This window comes from Vigna unguiculata, chromosome 3 (assembly GCF_037176805.1).
Source record: "Vigna unguiculata cultivar grain cowpea cultivar isolate G323 ecotype 2 chromosome 3, ASM3717680v1, whole genome shotgun sequence".
Classification (NCBI taxonomy): domain Eukaryota; kingdom Viridiplantae; phylum Streptophyta; class Magnoliopsida; order Fabales; family Fabaceae; genus Vigna; species Vigna unguiculata.
Genome location: NC_140794.1, coordinates 59,810,732 through 59,833,293, shown reverse-complemented (window position 1 = coordinate 59,833,293; position 22,562 = coordinate 59,810,732). Strand labels below are relative to the sequence as shown.

Here is a 22,562-nt window from a genome sequence, read left to right as displayed (position 1 = left end):
TCTTGACCAATATTGTTGGGGGAGCCAAAATAGTACATCCAAAATTTATACATTTAATTATTGTCATCAATATAATAAAAATGAATACATAATTTAGTATAACGATAACTAAAAAAGAAATAAGACTACAAATAAATATATGGAAGAGTTGAATTTGTATACTTATTTAAAAAAAAGACTAAAAAATAATTTTTCATAATCTAATAAAAAAATGAGAGACATAAATACCAAAAGAAATTTCAAAGATAATTAAACCACATTTAAAATCCAGTTATAAAAAATACACAATACAATGTTTTTTCTTCTATGTTCATAAAATAAAAAATTAATATACAAGCTCATTAAATAAATTATTAAACTAATATTCTGCTATCATGTGATACAAGAGATAATTACCTTCTCCTTTATTTTTACGAGAATGGAAGTCAACAACTGATATATGAGAGCAAAAATAGTAGATATTTTTTCTCTTCAAAAACAAAAGAAAATAGGTGAGACTGGGAGATAAGAACAATTCGTGAGAACTCAAGTCATATAATGGAACCACAAATAAAATTTGGTTATAAAAAAACACAGTATGTTCATCAAATAAAAATTAATATAAAAAAGACTTATTAAATAAATTATTAAACTAATATTTCACTATCAAAAAAATGAAAGAATTATCTCATTCTTTTCCTCCTTGAGAATGAAAGAGAACGAAGAGAAATCAGAGCAAAAAAATAGATAATTTTCTCTTCAAAAATAAAAGGAAACATGTGAGAATAAAAAATGAAAATGATTTATAAGAACTCAAACCATAATGAAAAATAATAATAAAAACATCTTGATAAATCTTTTTATTCTTTATTTTTATTTTATATTTTATTTATTAACATTAATTATTATGTTTATAAAATAAATAAAATATTTGATTTAATCATCATTAATTTATAATATATTATCTAATATCTATAATATAAAAAAAATTAAAATACCTAAAACAAAACAAAAAATCAAAATTTTGGGGGGGCCATGGCCCGCCACCATAAACATCCGCTACTGTTAATGAGTATTTGAGTTGCATGCAATGTATGGTTCAACTCATTTGATTCAAATTAATTCATAGTGAATCTTTATCAGTATGTGATCATAAGAATGTGTTTGAATTTATAGTTGGAATTTTCTTTGTAAAGTTGGATCTCACAGTGAAAAATAGAGCTTTAGGAGCAAATTACACTTAAGAGCCATCTATACCAAATAAGAAAATATAATAATAATTTGTAGAGTTTGATTTTTGTTGTTCACTTGTGTGTATGTTGATGTTTACTATAATGATTTGATTGTTTGATTAGAAATTGTTTGATTTAGTTTAATGTGTATTGAACATTATTGAATTAAAATTTGGTATCTAATTTGTGAAATATTGAGAGGTGGGTATATGAGCTTGCATAATGGGCTTCTAATTGTACATTTTAAACTAAATTGGTCCTAATTTTGATTTGGATAAAGGATAAAAGTAAAAGCACACATCAGAGCCAATAGTACAATTGAGTCAAAGTTTGCTTGAGCAAATGAATGAGTCACTAAGTGAGAGTAAAATTTTGATAGATTTTCAATAGAGAATCATAGGAGATACAACACCACCTTTGACCCAAAACCTTAAACCATTTGGTTTACGAGTCTTTATCCCATGTTCAACTTTCTCATTTTTACTCAATATGGGACTTAAAATCGCATTTGTATTCCCAACAAACTTCCCCTCAAGTGTGAGACCCTTCACATTGGTGATTTCATCTCGAACCAACCACAAGTACCCCTTACTTACCGGGACACACTTTCCTAATCCTTTGTAAGAAATTTTTTTTATACAATGACTCATTTGAGCCGACTACCAAGATGAACCTTCAATTATGATACCATTGACAAGTCTTTCGAGATAGGATTACTGAGGAAATATAACACCAATGAGACATAAGCCTAACACACATATAATGGTTTGACAAATTCTCCAAATCAAAACATTAAGGCAATGCGTTTATGAGTATTTATCTCTATATGATGCTCAGTTTCTCATTTTTTTTTTCAACATGGAACTTGATTTCATACTTAGATTCCCAACAATTACTTTACTTCAAAGGAACGAGTATACCTCTAGAGATAACTTACTAAACGAATAAATAAACTCATTGAGTGAGTTTGTGAAGGATTGGACGAAGAATATGTTTGAAATTATTAACATTTGAGGATGGATAAAAATGTTCTAAAATTGTTATAATATTTTAAAGCAAAGTAAATATATATTGAAACAAGAGAATGATGGGTACATGAATGTTGTGTTTATTGTGTGAATGTGATTTTTATTAAGAAAGAAAAATTTAGTGTAATAATACATTAAATAGGAGTCCATATTGTGAACTCATTTTAACTATATTAAACTCAAATACTGCTAAGTCACCTTTTTATTATTGTCTAGTTTGCTTTAGTCATGAAAGCATGTCATGGTACAAATGATAGTAGAACTTAACAATAGAATAAATATTTGTATGAAAAATGCATTACTCTTTAGTGGTTTCATATGTATATGAATGTGTTCTGCAGTGAAATTTTTCTCTGATGTATTATATATATATATATATATATATATATATATATATATATAATATAATATAATATAATATAATATAATATAATATAATATAATATAATGTGTAATAACAATGAATAAAATTATTTAAATTGGAAGGTTTCATTTTATACATTAAATAGTTATTGCTTGTATACAAAAACTATTATCAAATAAATTTCTTCTTATTTCTTATTTATTTTGTCACCTAATTCTCTTTTTACAAGTGGATTTTAATCATTTGCCTTCTTTTAGTTGTATTTTAATGATTTTCAATAAATGTATAATGACATGTATCATATATCTGAGTATAATTTTATATTAATATATATTTAATTTAAAAGCATGTGTGTTTAATAAAAGTAAATAATAACGCTTTTATATATAACAAAAAATTTTAAAATATAATTCAATTCCATACTCATTTAATTTGTTCAGTCAAAAGTAATGAATTTTAAAATTGTTAATTAATATATATATATATATATATATTAATAATTTTAAAATTTATTAATTTTGTGCAATCAAAGTTTGTTATTTTTTAACAGTGCCAAATTTATTTAAATATAAAATAAAATATAATAAATTTGAATGATTGAATATATGTATCTAACCATTTAATGAGTAGAATTTGCCTAGAATTCATACTTACCATACCAGACAGATTTTTTGTTTTTTATTTTTAACTATTTGAGAATCTATTTTGATGAATTTTAGACTTTTTTTTAATTGGTAACTGTGAAAACGTAAAAAAAAAAATTATTTAGTATGTGCTTACAAAATTATATTTGAATAAAAAATAGCTTAGTAACTTTCTTAACATATCTTCAATAACTAGACAATTCTCATACAGTTAGATAATAAAAGTGGTCTCCATACTGTGTAGTAAATTTCATTCAATAACAAAATATGTTAAAAATTGGTAGGACAATCTCATGTTTCATCTAAAGCTTGTAGAGGAAATAAGTTTTTTTTTTTTTTATTGTAAGTTTTTTCTTACTAAAAAGTATATATAAATGTCTAAAATGATATCAAAGATGGACATTATTATTATTATTTTTAAAATCAGTTTATGTAATGATATTACTAAAGGCATACATGTATAAACATTTTAAAATTTAATCACATATTTTGCTTGCCTTTGAAGTTCAATGACACTTGAAAGTTGGTTAGGTGAAATATTCTTTCAAATTCATAAATTATGATTATGTGTGCCCAATATAGTGCAAAAGAGATTCAAAGTGAGTAAAGAACAACACTATAATGAACTTCTTTATTTATACTATAAGGCTTTTGTAAAGAACTATGCTTTTCCTAATAATTTATTCACACACTCTCACTGCACTGAGTTTAAGAACTCTCCTCCTTGGAGTTAGGTAAAATGATATTATTTAAATTTGCATTTAATTTTTAAATAATGAATAGGAAGATAAGGTCTAAAGCCTTCATGAAAAATAAATAAATCTACAAAATTATCTTATTTACCTTTTATAAATCTTATATATTTGAATTAATTTCACACAAATAAATTCATACTATCATTTATATTCTGGATTTATACAACACTGGATATTAAATTGGTCATTTATGAGGAACGTGAGATTCTCGTGCATTGAAAATTTTGAAAAGGACCACACCAAACTCAATAGGTAACCGTTTTGATGACCTGACATTTGACCGTTACATTATATTTTTTAAAATTATAATTCAAATCTCTTACTTTGTTACTTTCACTCTATAAAAAAGAAGTCAACCCTACCTATTTTACATACCAATTTAATGCCAAAATTTTTGTATATAGCTACTATTAGTATTAAAATCTTGAAGTTTTCTATAGCATATTTTGAATCTCTAAAATAACTCTCTTTTTAACCTACATTAGTGTTTAAGAATTGACTTGAAAAGTCAATTTTAGAAACTTAAATGAAATTAAAACATTAAAAAAATCATTTAACTTTTAGTTGTAAAAATTAATAAGATAATAAAATCAAATTCAAAATTAAATTTAAAAATTACTCGTACTCAACCCAATCTCGTCTCTCTCCATCGTCCATTTCCCTCTCAAATCAACGTCTCGTATCTCTCCAAAATCAAATTCCAAACCCCACTCAAAGCAACACTGTTCCTCCTCTACCTTCTTCTTTGTACCCAGTGAGCTTAATTTCTCCACTACTGTTGCAAATCTGAATTGTTCCGACCACGCATGTGTAAGTAGTGACTAGAATCCGAGAATGCCGGTTTCAACACGGTCTCAGATAAGCGGGGAAGCGGAACCGAACCCATCGACGGCGACACGGCTGAGAAACCCGCACCATGGGCTGAAGGAGAAGCTCAGAACGCTGACCCTTTTGTACGAGCAGCAGAAACAAGCCTCGGTGTCTCTCAAGAATGCGTCTTTCAGGTTCCCTGAGAAGACAGTCATGCGAGAGAACGCAATGCCCAACACCGTCGTCACAAGAACCTTCGTGCTCCCTCAACCTCCCTCAAATGACGATGATGCCAAGGAAAACGCCGTCATAGGTGCAGATCGCATTGTGGGGTTTTCGTGTCCCAGAAAAACGACAACAGATAATAATAATAATGTTTCCGTTTGTTATTCTGCCACGGTGGCGCGGAAGCTCTCGATGCAGGAACCGGAGAGAGTGGATGGGATTTCAGAGAAGCAAGGGAAAATGGGAAGCAGGATCATGGTTTTCGTGAGGCTGAGACCGATGAACAAGAAGGAGAAGGAAGCGGGTTCACGGTGCTGTGTAAGAGTTGTTAATCGCCGTGACGTTTACCTCACAGAATTTGCCAACGAAAACGATTATCTCAGACTTAATAGGCTTCGAGGACGCCACTTTACCTTCGATGCTGCGTTTCCAGATTCCGCTTCTCAGCAAGAAGTTTATTCCACATCGTGAGTTCTAAGAGTTATTGTTTTTTGATTTGTTTATGGTTGCTATTTTTCAGACTTGTTTTTGCAACATGGTAATGAAACTGAAGTGCATAATTTTATGTAAGAACCTTGTTCATTTCTCATTGTAGGTTCTAGAAATTTTTCTCTAAACAAGTTCATATCATCACGGAAAATGTGTGTATGAAAAATTGTTTACAACCATGCCAATTAACTACTGCAGTGTTGTTTTGGCTTAAAAAAGCATCTTGAGTTTGTGTTTTGTTCGAGTTTAGGGAATGCAATATATTAGATATCTAGAATTGGAAGTGCATTTTGCTTCCTATGGTGTATTGGATATCTCTAATTGGAAGGAAAACTTTGTTTCCTATAGTGGTCCTACTAAGCTAAAATAGAATCTCTCACTGAGGATAGTTGTGGTGTATACAAAAACAAAACATTGTTTACCACAAGGTTGCTTGTACAACTTACTTCATACTTTCACTTCAGTTTTAGGGAATGTTGAATTTGATTTTTCCAGGACTTCAGAGCTTGTGGAAGCGGTTTTGCAAGGGAGGAATGGGTCGGTTTTTTGTTATGGTGCAACGGGAGCTGGGAAGACTTACACAATGCTTGGGACGGTGGAGAATCCTGGGGTTATGGTTTTGGCTATTAAGGATCTTTTCAGTAAAATCAGGCAGCGGAGCTGTGATGGAAACCATGTGGTTCATCTGTCCTATCTTGAGGTTTATAATGAAACTGTTAGAGATTTGCTTTCACCTGGAAGACCTCTGGTTCTTAGAGAAGATAAACAGGTGCCATTTTTAAGTTCTCCAAGTTGGGTTGTTGATGTGCTTAATTCATGACTTATGAAAGAATGTAGATGGTTCATGCCATTTCCTGGGTTAATCTGTTTAGTATTTGTGATAAGTTTTTTATAGGTGATAACATTAAAAGGTCCTGTTTGCCTTGTGTTTGAATTCTACTCGAAAGATAGCTGATTATACTTTGCTCAAATTGTGTTGTGTAGGGGATTGTGGCAGCAGGTCTTACACAATATAGAGCGTATTCAACAGATGAAGTAATGTTCTTATCAATCCTTTTTGGAAGAACTTTAGACCTTTGTTTCAAGCTAGAATTGAACCTTTGTTTAGCAAAATTAACTTTTCTTTTATCCTGTTGCTTCAGGTGATGGCATTGCTTCAACAAGGAAATCAGAACCGAACCACAGAACCAACTCGTGCAAATGAAACATCCTCCCGTTCCCATGCAATTTTGCAGGTATTCCACCATGGTTTTTTAGGAAAAAGTGAAGAAGAATCCATGTAATGTTTGGATAGAGCACAAGTGCACAACCTAAGTATTTTTTATACTGTGACAGGTTATTCATACTAACCTAATCCACTTTATTTTGTTATATCTAGGTCATGGTGGAATACCGAGTTAGAGATGCTGCAATGAATGTTATTAACCGAGTGGGTAAGCTCTCATTAATTGACCTTGCAGGGTCTGAGAGAGCTCTCGCTACGGATCAAAGAACACTTAGATCTCTTGAGGGTGCCAATATAAATCGGTCTCTTCTTGCACTAAGCAGCTGTATTAATGCTCTAGTTGAAGGCAAGAAACATATCCCATACAGAAACTCAAAACTCACCCAGCTTCTCAAGGATTCACTTGGAGGAGCTTGTAACACAGTCATGATTGCAAACATAAGTCCAAGTAACTTCTCCTTTGGTGAAACACAGAACACAGTTCATTGGGCTGATAGAGCCAAGGAGATTCGACTGAAGGTTGAACCCTGAACCTTGCAAACCTATGATCATCCAAATGTTGAGACATAAAAGTGACATTTTTTGTGATGAATTTGAATAATGTAATCTGTTATGTGTGGACACAGGTAAGCGATGCAAATGAGGATCAATTGCCAGTGCCTGAGATAGAAACTGACCAAACCAAGCTGGTACTTGAGCTACAAAAGGAGAATCGTGAATTAAGAATACAACTAGCACAACATCAGCAGAAGATGTTGACTTTGGAAGCACAATCCTTAGCTTCACATTCCTCCCCAACACCACCTTCAGCCGAACCTCTTTCCACTCCTCCAACTTCTGCCCAACCAGTTGAAAAACGAAGGAGTAGATCCTCTTTCTTGGCTGGAACTTGTTTCACTCCAGAAACCAAGAAGAAGGGAGCTGAACTAGCCATCAAGACACTTCAACGAACAGTAAAAACACTAGAGGCAGAGATTGAGAGAATGAAGAAGGATCACAAATTGCGGCTAAAGCAAAAAGATGATATTATCCGAGAGCTTTCACAAAACGGTGGCAGACAAACATTAACAGCTGGGGAAGCGGGGAAGGGAGTGGTGACCAGGTCTAGCCTACGGCCAAAGGAACAAAACAATAGTGAGATAAAGAGTCCAAGTCAACGTTTTAGATCACCAGCCCCCACTGCCAAGAAACGAACATTTTGGGACATAACAACAAATAATAGTCCATCAGTTACTACATTAAATGGTCGAAAAACCAGAAGTCATGTCCTTGCTGAACCTACGGCTCCTCCTCCATCTATGCTTCTCCAGGTACTATCCTATTCTGTATCTTATGCAGAAGACTTGGTTAGAATTGTTTTGATTAATACTAGGATTTAAGAAACAAGAAAATTACAATAAACCTTGTACCTGTTGAAGTCCCAAGAACGTCATTTGATTGATTACAGAAGTGTTCAAATTTGTTAATGTCAAGATTATGATTTTCCCCTACTCTATACAAACTTGTTTGTTGAGTAGAGAAGGATCTTGACGCTATATTGTGACATGAATCCTAGTTCTGTCCTGTTGACTAGGTCCTATATTGTAGAATCTGAGGGTAATAAACTAATTTTAACACAACGAGTTCACTAATCAATATTATTAGTCCAAATTAACCCAGAAAATCCCAACCAACTTATCCATGTTTCTTGTCTGTTTCAGCCTGGTTTTGCTCGTCAAAAAGCCATAATTTAAGTGATTTTTATGGGCCACTGCAAAAGGAAGTTGCCAGAGCACAGTGAAGTACAATATTATATAGAGAAAAATCATTGCACGTTTATATGCTTCCTTCCTCTCCTTTGTGACCATCTTTTTATGTACTTGAAGGACGATTGAGTGAGTAGTCAGCTGCAGACTCCAGCATCCTTTTACATGCTTTTTCATTCACAACCTCCATCTCCCCACACCAATTTCATTATTGCAGGCTATTAAAGCTAATGGAGAAAACTCCAAAATCTCTAATCATACATGTACAATTCATTATTTTTTTCAATCTATATTCTTGTACGAATTTGTCTGTGGGCTGGTGATGCTCCTTAAATGAATTTGTTTAGGCTTGATGTTCCCATGTTCTTCTGCCTTGGAGCTCTTTGGTCGACTCTTGTGAAGGTGTGTTGACATCTCACATCGGTGGGGTCTCCATATGGTTCAAGTATCTTGTAATGATTTGGGCAGTCACATCCTTTTCAACTGGTTTATTAAAGTTGAAATGTGTACAAAATTTGTTCTCAGTTTCTTATAATGAAAAATAATGAAGATGTAGTAGAACTTGTATGACAATCCAATAAGTGAGATGTGTGATACTCACCTTGTTTAAGAACTTATCTTTAAAACATAAACATTAATCCAGTAGTTTCCGTTGCAGAGTTTTTCTTTTATTAACTCTTAATAATAAAATAGTATATTAAAAGTCACGTCATTAGTTGTTTTTACTTCTTGGATGTATGTAAATCAGCACTCTTTGATTTATAGAGGATGGAGATAGAATTAAATTGAGGTGTTTGATAAGAAAAAAGAGAAAAGAGAAATCATTTTAAGAAAAATGAACTCATCTCCATATTTTTTAACTTTTTAAACTAAGTATCTCTAACTTTACTTTATTTCTAGTTTTTTTTTTCTCATTCTAACTGTTTATCTATTTCATTATAACCTGTCTGAAACAAGAAGAAAAAGTATGTTGAAAAAAATGAATGAAGATGTGAACATGTATGACAATGCAAAACTCAAATAAATAAAAAACAGTGTTTTTGTAAAATATATATTTCACTGATTTAGAGCTATCAAAATACAAGGATTTCCAAGTCCCACGTAGCTCCATCTCATAAACAGCAATGGTATTACAAAATAATTATATACATTATTAAGATTTAATAATCTAATCATGTTTAAAAATAATAATGAATGAATGATAAACAAAAAAAAAAAAAGGAAGTTAGATAAAACAAAGTGCATTTATGGCTCATACGTCCTTCAAAGGGATTGGGTTGGTGATTGTTAAAGGCAAATTAGTTAGTAACAGACAATATAATAGATATTAGATAAGTTAGCCTCACATTCATAATCCAAAAAGGACAGTGGGCTCGCTCAATTTCTTCTATCAAACCATATATTTTAAAAAAGTAATATATATATATATATATATATATATATATATATATATTAAACATTTAAAAAAATATAATAATATGTTCAACTAACTTAACTAAACACAATTACTAAGACGATTTGCTTAATTTTAGAATACAAAAATTGTTGATGAAACACGAGTATACCATATTGAAGCTAACTAATTTACTTTTATGAATTAATTTTCTCATATTTAAGTAAAATTTCTATTATTTTTTAAATTTGATTTAAAATTTTGAATATTTGAATAGTATTAAATTGAAGATATTTTTCAGATCAATTTACTTTTGCAGTTTTGAACCCTCATTGTAGAATCTTAGAAGTCACGCTATTTCTACCGCGTTCAATAGTAAATTTTTTGTATACTTTTAATTTAGTTAGATTTAATTTAATTTTCAAAAATAACTCCTAAATTTATTGTAATCTTAATTATTCTTAATTCAAAATTAGTTTTTAAAATTTTGAATCTTGAGATGTGATTTCAATAAAAAAATGAAGCGTTTTGAATTTAAAAACTTGCCTTCATATTTTCTTCTCAATTTGGAAATTTTTATCTTTAATATACTCTTATTTAATGTGATAGAACGTTTACTGTTAGTAATGTATACATATATTCTATGTAGTTTTAAATTCATAAATTTTATTTAAATTTAAACATATACAACAAACTTACTAACTACTCATCAGTCAAAGCATTTAGACAGAGATTTCCAGCAAAAAGATAAAAGATAGTTAGAAGAGAATTTAAAATACAATATTTAATATTTGGATTGATTTAGTTGAATGAGAAAATTCATTGATGTGACTAATAAAAACCGTTATGTCTAGAATAAGAAAATTGTCCATAAATCAATATAAAAAAAATTCAATTTTTTTTAAAGTAGATGAAATTGATTATAATTTATTTAACCTCATGTTAAACAGCTAAAATATATAAATTGGAAGACCAACATCCACAAATTAAATTAAGTCACAAAAATTTTCAACTCAGAAAAATAAATAGATGGGTTGAACCGACTCATTTTTCATTCAATCTGTAATGAATCGAAATGTAACTTTCACACACCTACTTACAACTTGATAATCAATGGTGGAATGTGGAGGTAGAAATGATTTAATTTTTGAATCGTAAGAGAAAACATCTCTATAAATTAACTGAAAAACATTCACTCGACTAATTCTGCTACACCAACTTGTCTCTTATAATTTGAATGAAATTTTGAGGTTATTAGATTAATGATGTTGCGAAATATGGTACTAATCAAGTAGACCCCCAAAACAGCACATATATAACCTGCAGAAAAATACATGGTACTGCCCCTGAAGGCATAATTTGAGGTGGTTGTTTTCCTAGGTACCACGTAAGTGTACGTGTGACCCTTTTGCTCACTTGATTTACATCAAGTGGTACCTATGATCGCTGAGTTTGTCACTCAAATTCAAACCTGGTAGGAGAAAAGTCTCTCCTGCCTGATCAAAAGAAAGCACACACATCAAATGAATCTCAACTGATTCATCAATTATAATCTGTCTATTTCCCATGCAGCCCCACTTTTGTACACTATGCAGATCATACATACTTTCATTTGTCATATTCTGATAAATTACTTATAATTGGTTCATAGGTAAGAGCTACATCTCCTACAACAACAAATGTAAAACACCAAACAATTGGATTTTGTAATGACCTGTGCTTATGTACCACACAATCTCAACAAATTCTTCTAATCTGTATAGTACTGTGTTTTTTCAATGTGGTGGGTTGAGGGAGATTTTGGTGCATCAGTTTGAACAATTATAATGTAAATCAGTGGTTCAACTTTATTTGAAGCCACTGGCTTTTAGATCTTTGGAAGAATGATGATGATTAGATGATTAAAATAACCAAAAGGACTTTGGTTTCGGCGAAAGACTTGTTGAGAGTTTTATGTTGTCCTAGCTGTAAGCATATATTTTCTTCTTCATCTTCAATCTTTTCTCTCAAAGTTGCAGGGAAATAGTAGGGATTTTCTAAAGCCTGAAAACTAGGAAGGGAAAGGCAAAAGGAGTTATCACTATTATCATCTAACTGTCCGGGTAAAGGATTTTCCTCTGGGGATTAAATAAAAAGAAACACTCTCTCATAATGAATAAAGATTCAAGTTTTCACTGAAAAATGTCTATGTTTAGTGCTAAACTTGTCTCAGATAAGATTTCCATTCAATAATCCACGTGAGAACAAAAAAAGAGCATAAAGAATAGTGGTCTCAAATGTTGACAGTAATAGGCTATAGTCTACGGCTATCAACTAAAGCTGCACAAATTACTATGAAAACAACCTGGTGAGTGTGTTTCAGATTTGAATTAGGCCAACAAAAAGAAAAGCAGTCAACAAGAGGGAAAGCAAATGATCGAGTGTATAAACAAAGGAAAAAAAGTGAGAGAAAGATGGGGTCTGCTGTCAGATTGTTAGTATCAGAATATAAATTTTTTTTTTTTTTCTTTTCTTGTTTTTGCTTTTGATGACTTCTATGATTAGGCTTAGACATTAAGAAAAATTCTTGGGATCACTTCACAAACAAAATTGTGCATAAAAAGCAATCATTGGAACAACATTAACTTTTTAGACCAAATACTGAAATTGTGTTGGGTTAAAAGAACATGCTGATAAAGAATCCAAACTAAACAGGGAAAGAAGAGCATAAGGAAACAAATGAAAGAGCACTCAAACCAAATAATAATGAAGTTATCATCCAAGAAGGAGAGAGCCTCGTAAACAATCTTCCTCTGTCTCTAAGCAAACCAGATATCTTTTACAGAATTTGAAAGCGTAGAACTGACATAACAGTTTTCAGTAAAATGTTAAACCAGCTTGAGTAGTAATTGTTTGTTTTAGAAGTCCAAGCAACCCTTTCAACCATGGGGACCGAGTTAATCATCAAGCACAGAAGCACACAAGTAAAAAAAAATTAAAAAAAGGGAGCGTGAAGGAGCACAGTACAAAAAAGAGAAGCCATCAAGTGGAATCAAATAAAACAACACTGCACCACGAAATTGCAAAAGCTAATAAACCAAATAAAAATGGGAAGACAATGATGATTTGCATTAACCTTCGCCTCATATCACTAATTAAAGGATTGGAAAGGAAACTATACATATACACCTTTCATGACCCACCCCACCATCACCCTGTAAAGTATTGGTAACCCACAATTAATTTCCCCCTTTCTGCCTTTACCCTACCCACCTATCCTAACCAAAAAAAACTGAAACCCCACTTCTTCTTCCTCAGGAAGAAGAGGGGGAAAAGGAGAAAAAAAAAACAGAGAGAACTAAATGACCATTTTCATGATTGAGGAGCTAAACAGGTAGTATAGGAATAGCCTAGTGTTTAACATCCAGAAAGAAGAAACTAAAAGGGAAAGAAAGTTAAGTATGATAACTGAAACGGGTGGTCGTAGAAGTAACTAGTAACTAGACTCTAAGCAAATAAATACTGAGTTCAGGTGCTCCATTGCTGTCAGGATTCATCATGTAGAAAGCTTCAGAGTCTCTGGACCCAACAATTCTCTCAAACCTAGCCCTCATGTACATCACCTCTCCATCAGCTCCATCGCTGTTATTACTCACTGGTAGAACCCCTGCACCCATTGAAATTGGCTCCACGGCCTTCAGGATTTCCCAGTCTTTTGCTCCACATTCTCTTCTGGTGGCAAAGCCACACTTTTTTCCGTTGCAGTAGGTCCTCCACACGGACTCCTGAAGCAGCCTCAAGCTCTTCTTCTCTGAGTCTTTGTCCTTGTCGCATTCCAGCGCTATTCGGACGAGCCCAGAAGCCATTTCACGAACCAAACCGGTTATAGGTGTTGCAAGCTCGATGAGGAAAGCGGGTTGGGAAGTGGGGTCCTTCTGGAAGGCGAAGTGGACATGGCCGCGACGGTAGCCGAAGAGGGTGCCGACCACTCGAGAACCGAGGCCGAAGGGAAGGTTGGAGCGGTTCTTGCCGAAGACGGTGAGGACGGAGCGGAGCCTTGAGATTGCGACGGCCTGAAGCTTTCTTCTTTGGGAAGTGGTTGAAGGGCCCGGCAGTGGAACACCCTTGTCATCTTGTTGTTCTTCTTTTCCCTTTGTGTGTGTGTCTTCTTCCTCTATGATTTTGGACATTGTTTGAGAGGTGGGGGGGACTTGGATGTCTTCATTTCCAACCTTGTTGGTCCAATGGAAATGCCTCTTGGAGGATGAGTCTTGAGGTTGAGGGGTTGAGGTTGTATCATCCATGACTAGTGTCTTCATAAGAGAAAGGAAGAACAAGCTTTAAAGGAAGGTCAGATAGTAGAGAGAGAGACGGAGAGAGTATGAATCTGGTTTCTTCTTTTTACTGTTGGGGATAGATATGTTGGGCTTTTAGGTTTATTTAATTGTTTCTTTGTTATTCTAGCCATCTCCCCCATTCATATAGTGAGTGCAAGAGAATCCTGACAAAAGAAACATAACCAGTCCCACCAGCTGATATAGGAAATCAGAAAGAGACTGGGATAGAGTGCGCTTCAAATAGAAAAGAAAGGAATCTAAGGAGACAATGTGTTTGTTATTTCACTTTCTTGTGGGGTAGAGAAGGAAGAGAGAGAGAGAGGGACTTGCGCCCTGTGCCATTGTGCTCGACTAAACTCTTTTGACTTGATGCCCAAAACGGTAAAAAGGATTAAAAAACCTAAAGCAAGAACAAACAAAACACAAAGCCATCACTGTTGAAACTCGACATGCACTCCGCACACACTTCTGCACCATCTATGTCTTCTAGTGCAAAGGCGCACCATCGTGACATCAGGTTAACCATTACTGAATTCTCGTGGCTCATGTTGGCTACAGAGACTACATTACACGTATCTGCGAACTGACACCTCGTTCTAGGTTAGTCCCCTAAGCACTCAATCCTACCGCGCTGTTATCAAAAATTGACATTTAAGGTTTAGCTCTACATAATTAGACTTCGGCTGCTAGGTCTACAGTTTCATGAGGGGGTTAATTAAACGAGAATTTGATGGGATAAAGAAAAATAATGAGAAGACTTCGATTATTGTATTAATCGCAACTAGACGTGATTGAAATGACATTAGTATTTCGAGTTTGCAATATTTCCCATACTAACCAAGGCAACAAATCTACCAAACACCATTGCTTCTACATATTTGATAATTTGTTACAATCTAATAAACTTAGTAGCCATTGTCAGAATTGAGCTAAGAGTTGTTAGTATATGGAAGATACTAAAAGTAATTAAATAACTACATGTAATGCTAAAAGGGAGGCATTTAATGATCTCTCACTAATTACATTGACTTACAAATATGGATTCATCGATAGAATACAAATTGAGAGCACATCCACATAGGCCAGCAAACTAGTGAATGGTTTTTGTACACACTATTAGAAGCACAGACAGGAATCGGGTTGCTTGCCTATGGTTCCATAAATATCCTAAAGTCAGCTATCTAAACTTTGGTCAGTATCTGGCTGCTTGGAAGTAATGCCTCCACCGTTCATCCTAGCACGGGCCTCTGCAAACATCCTTTGCTGCTCTGCTAATGCTTCTTCCTCGGTCATCTCAGCCACATTGCTCCATTTACCACCCTTTAAAGAGTCCTGCTGGAAGACATAAAAATCAATAACAAAAACAGTTAAATTCACATTTAACAACAATAACTTCGTTCAAAATTTACTTTCCACATTAACTGATCAGAAAACAGCTAAATTCGTATACAACAGCAATCAACTTGTCCAGAACTCACTTTCCATGTTAACTGATCAACAACACAGGCTCACCAGGCTACCAATACGAATACAAGGACAATAAAACCTGCTGAAGTTCATTAGATAATTTCGATTTCAATAACCAACCATGGCACGGACCATCATGCTCTCAACATGATCTGAAAACACCAGGTGGGAAGGGAAGGTAAATCGACTACCAGTCCGTTAAGATTTTTCCAGCATATTTACCAACATACCATTTACACCTGTCTCTACCAGGGGAATACATTAGATGGAGCTATGATAGGTTTGGGGGCTTCTTCAGAGAAGAAGCATCAACGAGGCCAGCAAGTTCTTTCTTAAGACAGTCCCTCTTTCATCTGACCCCAGTTGGAAAACACAAATTTAGCTTGCACTAAGATTGTTTGAGAAGGACAGATAAACATCGTTCATATATGAGGGAGCACTCCAGGTTTTCATTTTTTATTTTCTAGTGTTCACCCATGAAGAAATTAAGATGTTGGGCATGGACTCAAGGAAGTGAATATGCTAAGTTGTATTGTATCGCTCAAGTATTCAAAATGCAGATGGGACATTAATATTAATAATTACCATGGTCTCCATTTTGTGTTGTTCGTATGCTGCATAAACTTCTTCAATGTACTCACCAAATCCAAGAACCTGGGGAAAGGAGCAAGTAAATAAACAAAATCAGAAACAGGTATGCAACATGTTTAAAGGATTCAATGTATCTATGATTTTGGAACACTTGTAACAACAGAATAGAAAATAATTCCCTTTAAATGAACTGTTCCTTTTCTTTTCAATTAATAAGTCACTCCTAAAGTAAAATAATCATGTAAAATATATAGTAGAGAGCATGAATATTGCTATGATCTATATTATCAACACTCGGCAGGATACCATAATAGACTCTCATTTTTCAAGGAAAGGACAACAGCTACTTTGGCTTCAGGGTAAGATAAGAATAATTCTAAATCTTGTTACAGCATCATCCTACTTGCAAGATGAAGAAAGTACGTTTTTAATGTTTTTAAGATAATAAATGCTTACTTTTTCATTTAACTCCTTTTTACAAAGTATTAGGTGGATGCATCATTATTAGTACTCATAAGGTGATATCTTACGTGTACGTGGTGGATGGGAGATGATATGATAGAGTATAGCCATTCTAGGTATTGTAAATACTTAGTGTTGTAGGTGCCTAGTTAGCATCTGTTGCAACTAACTAGCAGAAGTTACGCTGAACTATCAGTTATATATATAGTCTAGTTAGCAAAGTTGCAAAAAACTAATCAAGTCAGTTATGCTGAGCTGTGAGTTAGTTAGATATAAAGTCAGCACAGCTTGCAAAACAGGCGACTACTTAGTACCTCAAAAAATAATGTAATAAATCAATTGCAGTTTCTACAAATTCTCTTCTCGTTCTCAGTACTGTATTACTACTTCCTTCAGGAGACATTTAGTGGGCTCAAATAATAAATCCGTAAGAGGAGCCCAATCAGCTACTAAGTATTTTAATTTCAAGTGTTAGCAACTTCTGCTCAGTCTCATCATAGATAAGAATGCAATTATTTAATTATTAGAGCAATTTTTACCATGAAGACATAAATCATTGTTTGGATGCAAATTTTGGGGAAGAGGAAAGAAAAAATTGTTAATTTTAAATCACTAATCTTAAATCCTTTCAACTCTGCTTCCCAAACTGTGTTATTAACAAACCTCTGTTGAATGAAATCTTCACAGCCAAAAAAAATACAGCCTAAGATAAGGCATGGTGTAAAATGACATAAACACTCAAATATAAAGTAGAAAATATTCACAAGCGAAGCTCTAGAAATCCAACTGATAAACAAAATACCTGTAGAGCCTTCAATACATGCTCGGGTGCAATTGTCCGTTTTTCCTCTCTGTTGCAGACTTCATTGGATTCTGACGAGATGAGGTTTATAAACTCTACAAGGACAAATTGGTTTACATCTTAAATATTGAGAAAAGTCAACTACGAATATGAAGCAGAAAATTCTAAAGAGAACTTCAACCAAAAGTTTTAGAAAATAAAACCAATGACACACACGTTCAACATGTCCACAATATAGATATAATAGCAAACAATTCTGTCACTTCAACATGAACTATATTTGAAAAAACAGACAGCAAGTTCAAAATAGCTTATCACCAACAATTTTATTACACTACAGATTCTAGTAATTCACGGCTAATATTGTATGATAGGGTTAGGTAACAGCAAATATAGATGAAATGAAGAAGGACCTGCGAGTCAGATACTGCAGCAAAATGAAAATCAGAAAACGGGGAGAATAAACTGAATCAACACCAGGAAGTGCCAGAAGACATCACAACTGGCCACTGATGGTGTCAAAGAATAATGGTCTGTGTATCAGAGACACGAACATATGACTTCCAGAATAGGGCTTCAAATTTTGAACCCAAATGAGGAAAGCAGAAAATAAACAAAAAAATAAAATAAAATATATCAAACAAAGCAGTAGTGAAGGGTAAATGAGATTTTAGAAAACATTAATGCCACAAATAACCATGAATGATGCTGCAATGGACACCACCCAAGGCATGACAATGAGCTGGTACGATGGGCTTCAATGGAGGGGACCATAACTTTATCAGACATCAGAACAATAAAAATAGTAAACGACACTATCTCTGATTTCCTAAAACTAAAACTAAAAGAATTAAGTCAACATATCAAACACAATATAATGGAAACGAAATTATCATTGATTATAAAATGCTGACCTACACAACACTCGATTAATAGATCTTGAGCATCTCTTGCTACACGTACATCTGGGGGTAACATTTCTTTAATAATTTTTGTCATTGTCGCTGCCAAAAAATCAGAGATTCTGTTAGCAATACACAATGATGCATTGCCAATCAAAAAGAAAACATAGATTGACTATCAAGTATCCAAAAGTTAAAAGAACCAGACATCACTGTTCATTATTAATTAGCAACATTTTATGAAATAATCCTATTCAAAAAAACCTTTAACTAAGTCTTCTGGTAATTAAATTTAAATATAGCTGTTTTGATATGATAACTAATTAAGTTTTAAAAATTAATAAAAACAAAGTAGAAACGCTAGTAAGATATATTATTATAAAAAAATCAGAGATTCTGTAAGCAATACACAATGGTGCATTGTCAATCAAAAAGAAAACATAGATTGACTATCAAGTACTCCAAAAGTTAAAAGAACCAGACATCACTATTCAGTATCAATTAGCAACATTTTATGAATTAACCCTGTCAAAAAACCTTTAACTATCACAGTCTTCTGGTAATTAAATTTAAATATAGCTGCTTTCATATGATAACTACTTAAGTTTTAAAAAATAATAAAAACAACGTAGAAACGCCAGTAAGAAATATTATTATAATGGCAAAACCAAATTCTGTAGGTGAATAACATAATACTACAATCTTCATGAAACTACCATAGGCTTGCTCGGTATCAAATCAGTGCCTTACAAAAAAACTGCAAGAAAGCCGTTTTCTATAATCAGATAAGATAAAAAGTACAAAATATATTATTCAGAGCGAGTCAAAGAAGACATGCTCAGATCTCAGTGGAAGTTAACTTTTGTTCCAATCCATCCATGTATCTTCATGCAAAATAAAAATAATGAAATACATAATTAGTCTCTGTATACTGAAAAACAACTCTTTTGTTAAATTTTATACCACATTAAACTTTTAACATTTCATAAAAAGAAATTTAAAAAATCACTAATTACCATCGAGATTGTCAGCAAGTATGATAATGTTATCTTGAATTGTCAACGGACACCATCAATAACAAAAACAATTTTCGGAATTATTACGAAGTCCAGTTAAGGAAAAAGTTTTATCAAGTGAATTAGGTTGCGGAAAACTCATACTCAGGCATTTGCAAAGGAAAAATATACATAACGAGATATTAGCCCTAAATGTCACAAAAACCTATACATACTGCGGACAATTTTTATCTTTCTTGTTTTTGTTTTTTCTGCAGTACCCAGAATTCACCTGTGCAAATAACAACCGATTCCAAAGAACTCGATATGATTATAATAGCTACTGAAAGAGATGGAAGCGAGGGTGGAAACCTTTAGGAAGCGAAGCGTCTTCTTTTGATTTGCCGATTATGTCCATAGGCTCCATGATTCAACCTAGAATCGAACGAAACGAATAATTAGGGCACAGACACGTAAACAAACAGGGAAAACGATTACAGATCTGAGAGGGAAGAGGAAAAGGAGAATTTACCTATTATCGATAAGGAAGAAGAATCCCAGAAGGCGCGATTGAAGTTCGTAGTTGCGGAGGGAAGAGAAGGTGCGAGAGCGAGGACATGGCTGAGGCTGATATATGAATTTATGATGACAGTTTCACAGGATAAGAGAACCAGTTCTCGCTCGCATCCGATTAGGGCAACCCACACTGCCCCAAACGCGTTTACCAGATGCCTTCATCCACGCGCTTTCCTTCGCGCGTTGGCTTAACATTTCCTATCTCTTTTTTTTTTTTCTTACAAATTCATCAATTATCTGTAAAATTATCATATAGTTTATTTTTGTTTTCGCTTAATTAAGTTTCACAAATTATTTAAGTATTTTCTATTAAATTTATTATGTTTATTAGATATTTAAAAAAATTATGTTTTTAATTACATTTTTTGTTTTTTATTTAGATGACATGTTTGTTATTTTATTTTGTGGTCTTATTTTTTTATTATGTATTAATAAATATGAGATTTAGTTGTTAAACATCAATTATAATATTATTTTATATTAATAACAACACTTTATATATTTACATTGATTATAATATTATTTTATATTAATAACAAAACTTTATATATTCTTTTATCGGACAATGAAATAAAATAATATTATGTCACCTAACAATAAAAAAATAATAATATTTAATGGAAAAATAAAAAAATGGATTTCCATTAAAAATTAATGAAACAGTGAATAAGAAAATACTTGTACGAGTAACTTAAAACTGGAATAAGGTTTAATATTTGGAGAAAAATATTTTTACCAATAAAAACATAGTATAAACATTAATTGTAAATTTGGGTGAAATTTCAATATTTGTTCTAGTATTGTAATTAACAATTGAGATTTTAAGTATGCATTTTGGAGAAGTTTCTCTCAAAAATTTACATTTTTTAGCAAGATTCTTCTTATACAAAGTAGGAGGACAACATGGGTTTGATTTGGCGGGTTGGTCCGAAAAAATAAAAAACACAAGACGGGTTGAGATTTTGAGTCTGCTGGTCTGCAAATGTCTAATCTGAATGATTTGTAATCTGATAACTTTTTCTTTTAACTTTTGCATAAATATTTCAAATTCTTGTACGAGTGAACAAATAATAGTAAGTGTGTTATGTATTTTATAGTGTGCTAAAATTTTAAAAATACATATGTCAAAGTGTGAATATAATTTATCATTCAACTTCTAAACGATCTGAGACTATTAGATGTAGTATGAATATAAATCCCCTAGTCAAGGTCTAAAGGGAATGAGTGGATCATCCCAAAGGGAGGGCTTTAAGGATTTAAGGTTTCGTTATCCGTCTCAAGGATAAATGGTTATATTGTCGGTCACAAGGTGAGCGCTAATTTTCCGATCCCAAATCCGATAATAAGAATCGCTGTCAATCACCATTTGAGGTATTGTTCGCTTTGGAACATCGACTTTGTCATGATTTTGTCCTTAAAAGATGCCTCAGTGGATGAAAGGAGGAGATGGGCCTTAGCTTTTAAGCAATGTGAAACTATTGGGTACAGTAGTAACATAAGCTCTCGCTTTAGGCCTCACCTTTTAAGTGATATGAGACTATTGGGCACGGTAGGAACATAAGCCCCATCGAGGTCTAAGGGAAATGAACGAATCATCCCAGTAGAGAACTTAAAGGACTGATGGTTCCTATGAAGAATTTCGTTATTGGTCCCATGGTGAACATCATATGGTTTGTATGAAGAATTTTGTTATCAGCCCCACGGTGAACATCATTGTTCCCATCTCAGGACATCGTCAGAGTCAATAACCTCTCGTCCAAAGTATTATTCGCTTTGGAATGTTGGTTCTGTTACGATGTTCTTCTTAAAAAACATTTCGATGAAAAAAATATTTAAACTGACTTAAAATTTTTGACAATATGATATTATTAGGTATAGTTAGGGATGTCAACGGGGTGACGGGTAGGGTACGAGTAGTAACTCCCCGTACCCTACCTACTGAATAAATATTCGTCTCGTACCTATATCCATATCCGTCAGAAATATCCGTACCCATACCTGTATTTATATCCGTTACCCAATATCTATTTACAATATTTATTTCCTACCTATTACATGTTTTATTTGCCTATATATACGCGATATATGCGGATACAAATTTTATTAACATCTTAGCAGGAACGAAACCTCTTTTATTTACACCATCACCCATGTATACATTTTCTAACCACTTTTAATATTATTTTTTATTTGACAACTTTATCATCCAAGAGGAGGAGATATTATTTTTTTTAACTATCCCTATTCTCTCAAAATATTTGTGAATAACTTCTCTTCTAAACCTAATTGTCTACTTTTCTCACTTAGAATAGAATAACAGAAACATAATTTTTTAATTTTAAATCATTCTCTTAACATTATGTTTTTTAAAATTGTATTATTTACATTAACGAAATGCTGTTTCTCTTACGTAAGAGGGCAAGTATTTTGCTTATCATCTAAAAAAAGCTAAAAGATTAAATTTTTGACAGAGAAAGTAAAACTGACAGAAAGTTAAAAAACATATTTAATTGTTAAATATAAAATTATATGACAAAAAAAAAAACTAAGATAAACTAGAGA

General features: G+C 32.8%; 3 protein-coding genes across 4 annotated transcripts; 1 reads left to right on the top strand and 2 right to left on the bottom strand.

The window, feature by feature from the left end:
* The first annotated feature begins 4,636 nt into the window (after window positions 1-4,636).
* On the top strand, window positions 4,637-9,069 carry LOC114176219 (ATP binding microtubule motor family protein). Its single transcript, XM_028061179.2, has 7 exons — window positions 4,637-5,504; window positions 6,022-6,295; window positions 6,511-6,561; window positions 6,669-6,761; window positions 6,905-7,270; window positions 7,378-8,061; window positions 8,452-9,069. The coding sequence occupies exons 1-7, from the start codon at window positions 4,837-4,839 to the stop codon at window positions 8,482-8,484; spliced, it is 2,169 nt and encodes a 722-aa protein (XP_027916980.1). The 5' UTR covers window positions 4,637-4,836; the 3' UTR covers window positions 8,485-9,069.
* A 3,901-nt stretch (window positions 9,070-12,970) lies between these two features.
* Window positions 12,971-14,321, bottom strand: LOC114177858 (MIZU-KUSSEI-like protein (Protein of unknown function, DUF617)). The gene has a single exon (XM_028063439.2). The coding sequence runs from the start codon at window positions 14,185-14,187 to the stop codon at window positions 13,369-13,371; it is 819 nt and encodes a 272-aa protein (XP_027919240.1). The 5' UTR covers window positions 14,188-14,321; the 3' UTR covers window positions 12,971-13,368.
* An 865-nt stretch (window positions 14,322-15,186) lies between these two features.
* On the bottom strand, window positions 15,187-20,116 carry NF-YB13 (nuclear factor Y, subunit B13). Of its 2 annotated transcripts, none has more exons than XM_028063440.2 (6): window positions 19,957-20,116; window positions 19,797-19,859; window positions 18,442-18,531; window positions 17,528-17,622; window positions 16,258-16,326; window positions 15,187-15,540 (listed from the first exon to the last, which is right to left on the bottom strand). In XM_028063440.2, exons 2-6 carry the CDS (start codon window positions 19,849-19,851, stop codon window positions 15,379-15,381), a joined length of 471 nt encoding a protein of 156 aa, XP_027919241.1. In that variant the 5' UTR covers window positions 19,852-19,859; window positions 19,957-20,116; the 3' UTR covers window positions 15,187-15,378. The 2 variants fall into 2 exon arrangements, with proteins under 2 accessions (XP_027919241.1, XP_027919242.1); XM_028063441.2 differs by having other exon boundaries at window positions 15,187-15,537; window positions 19,957-20,107.
* Window positions 20,117-22,562: the final 2,446 nt, after the last annotated feature.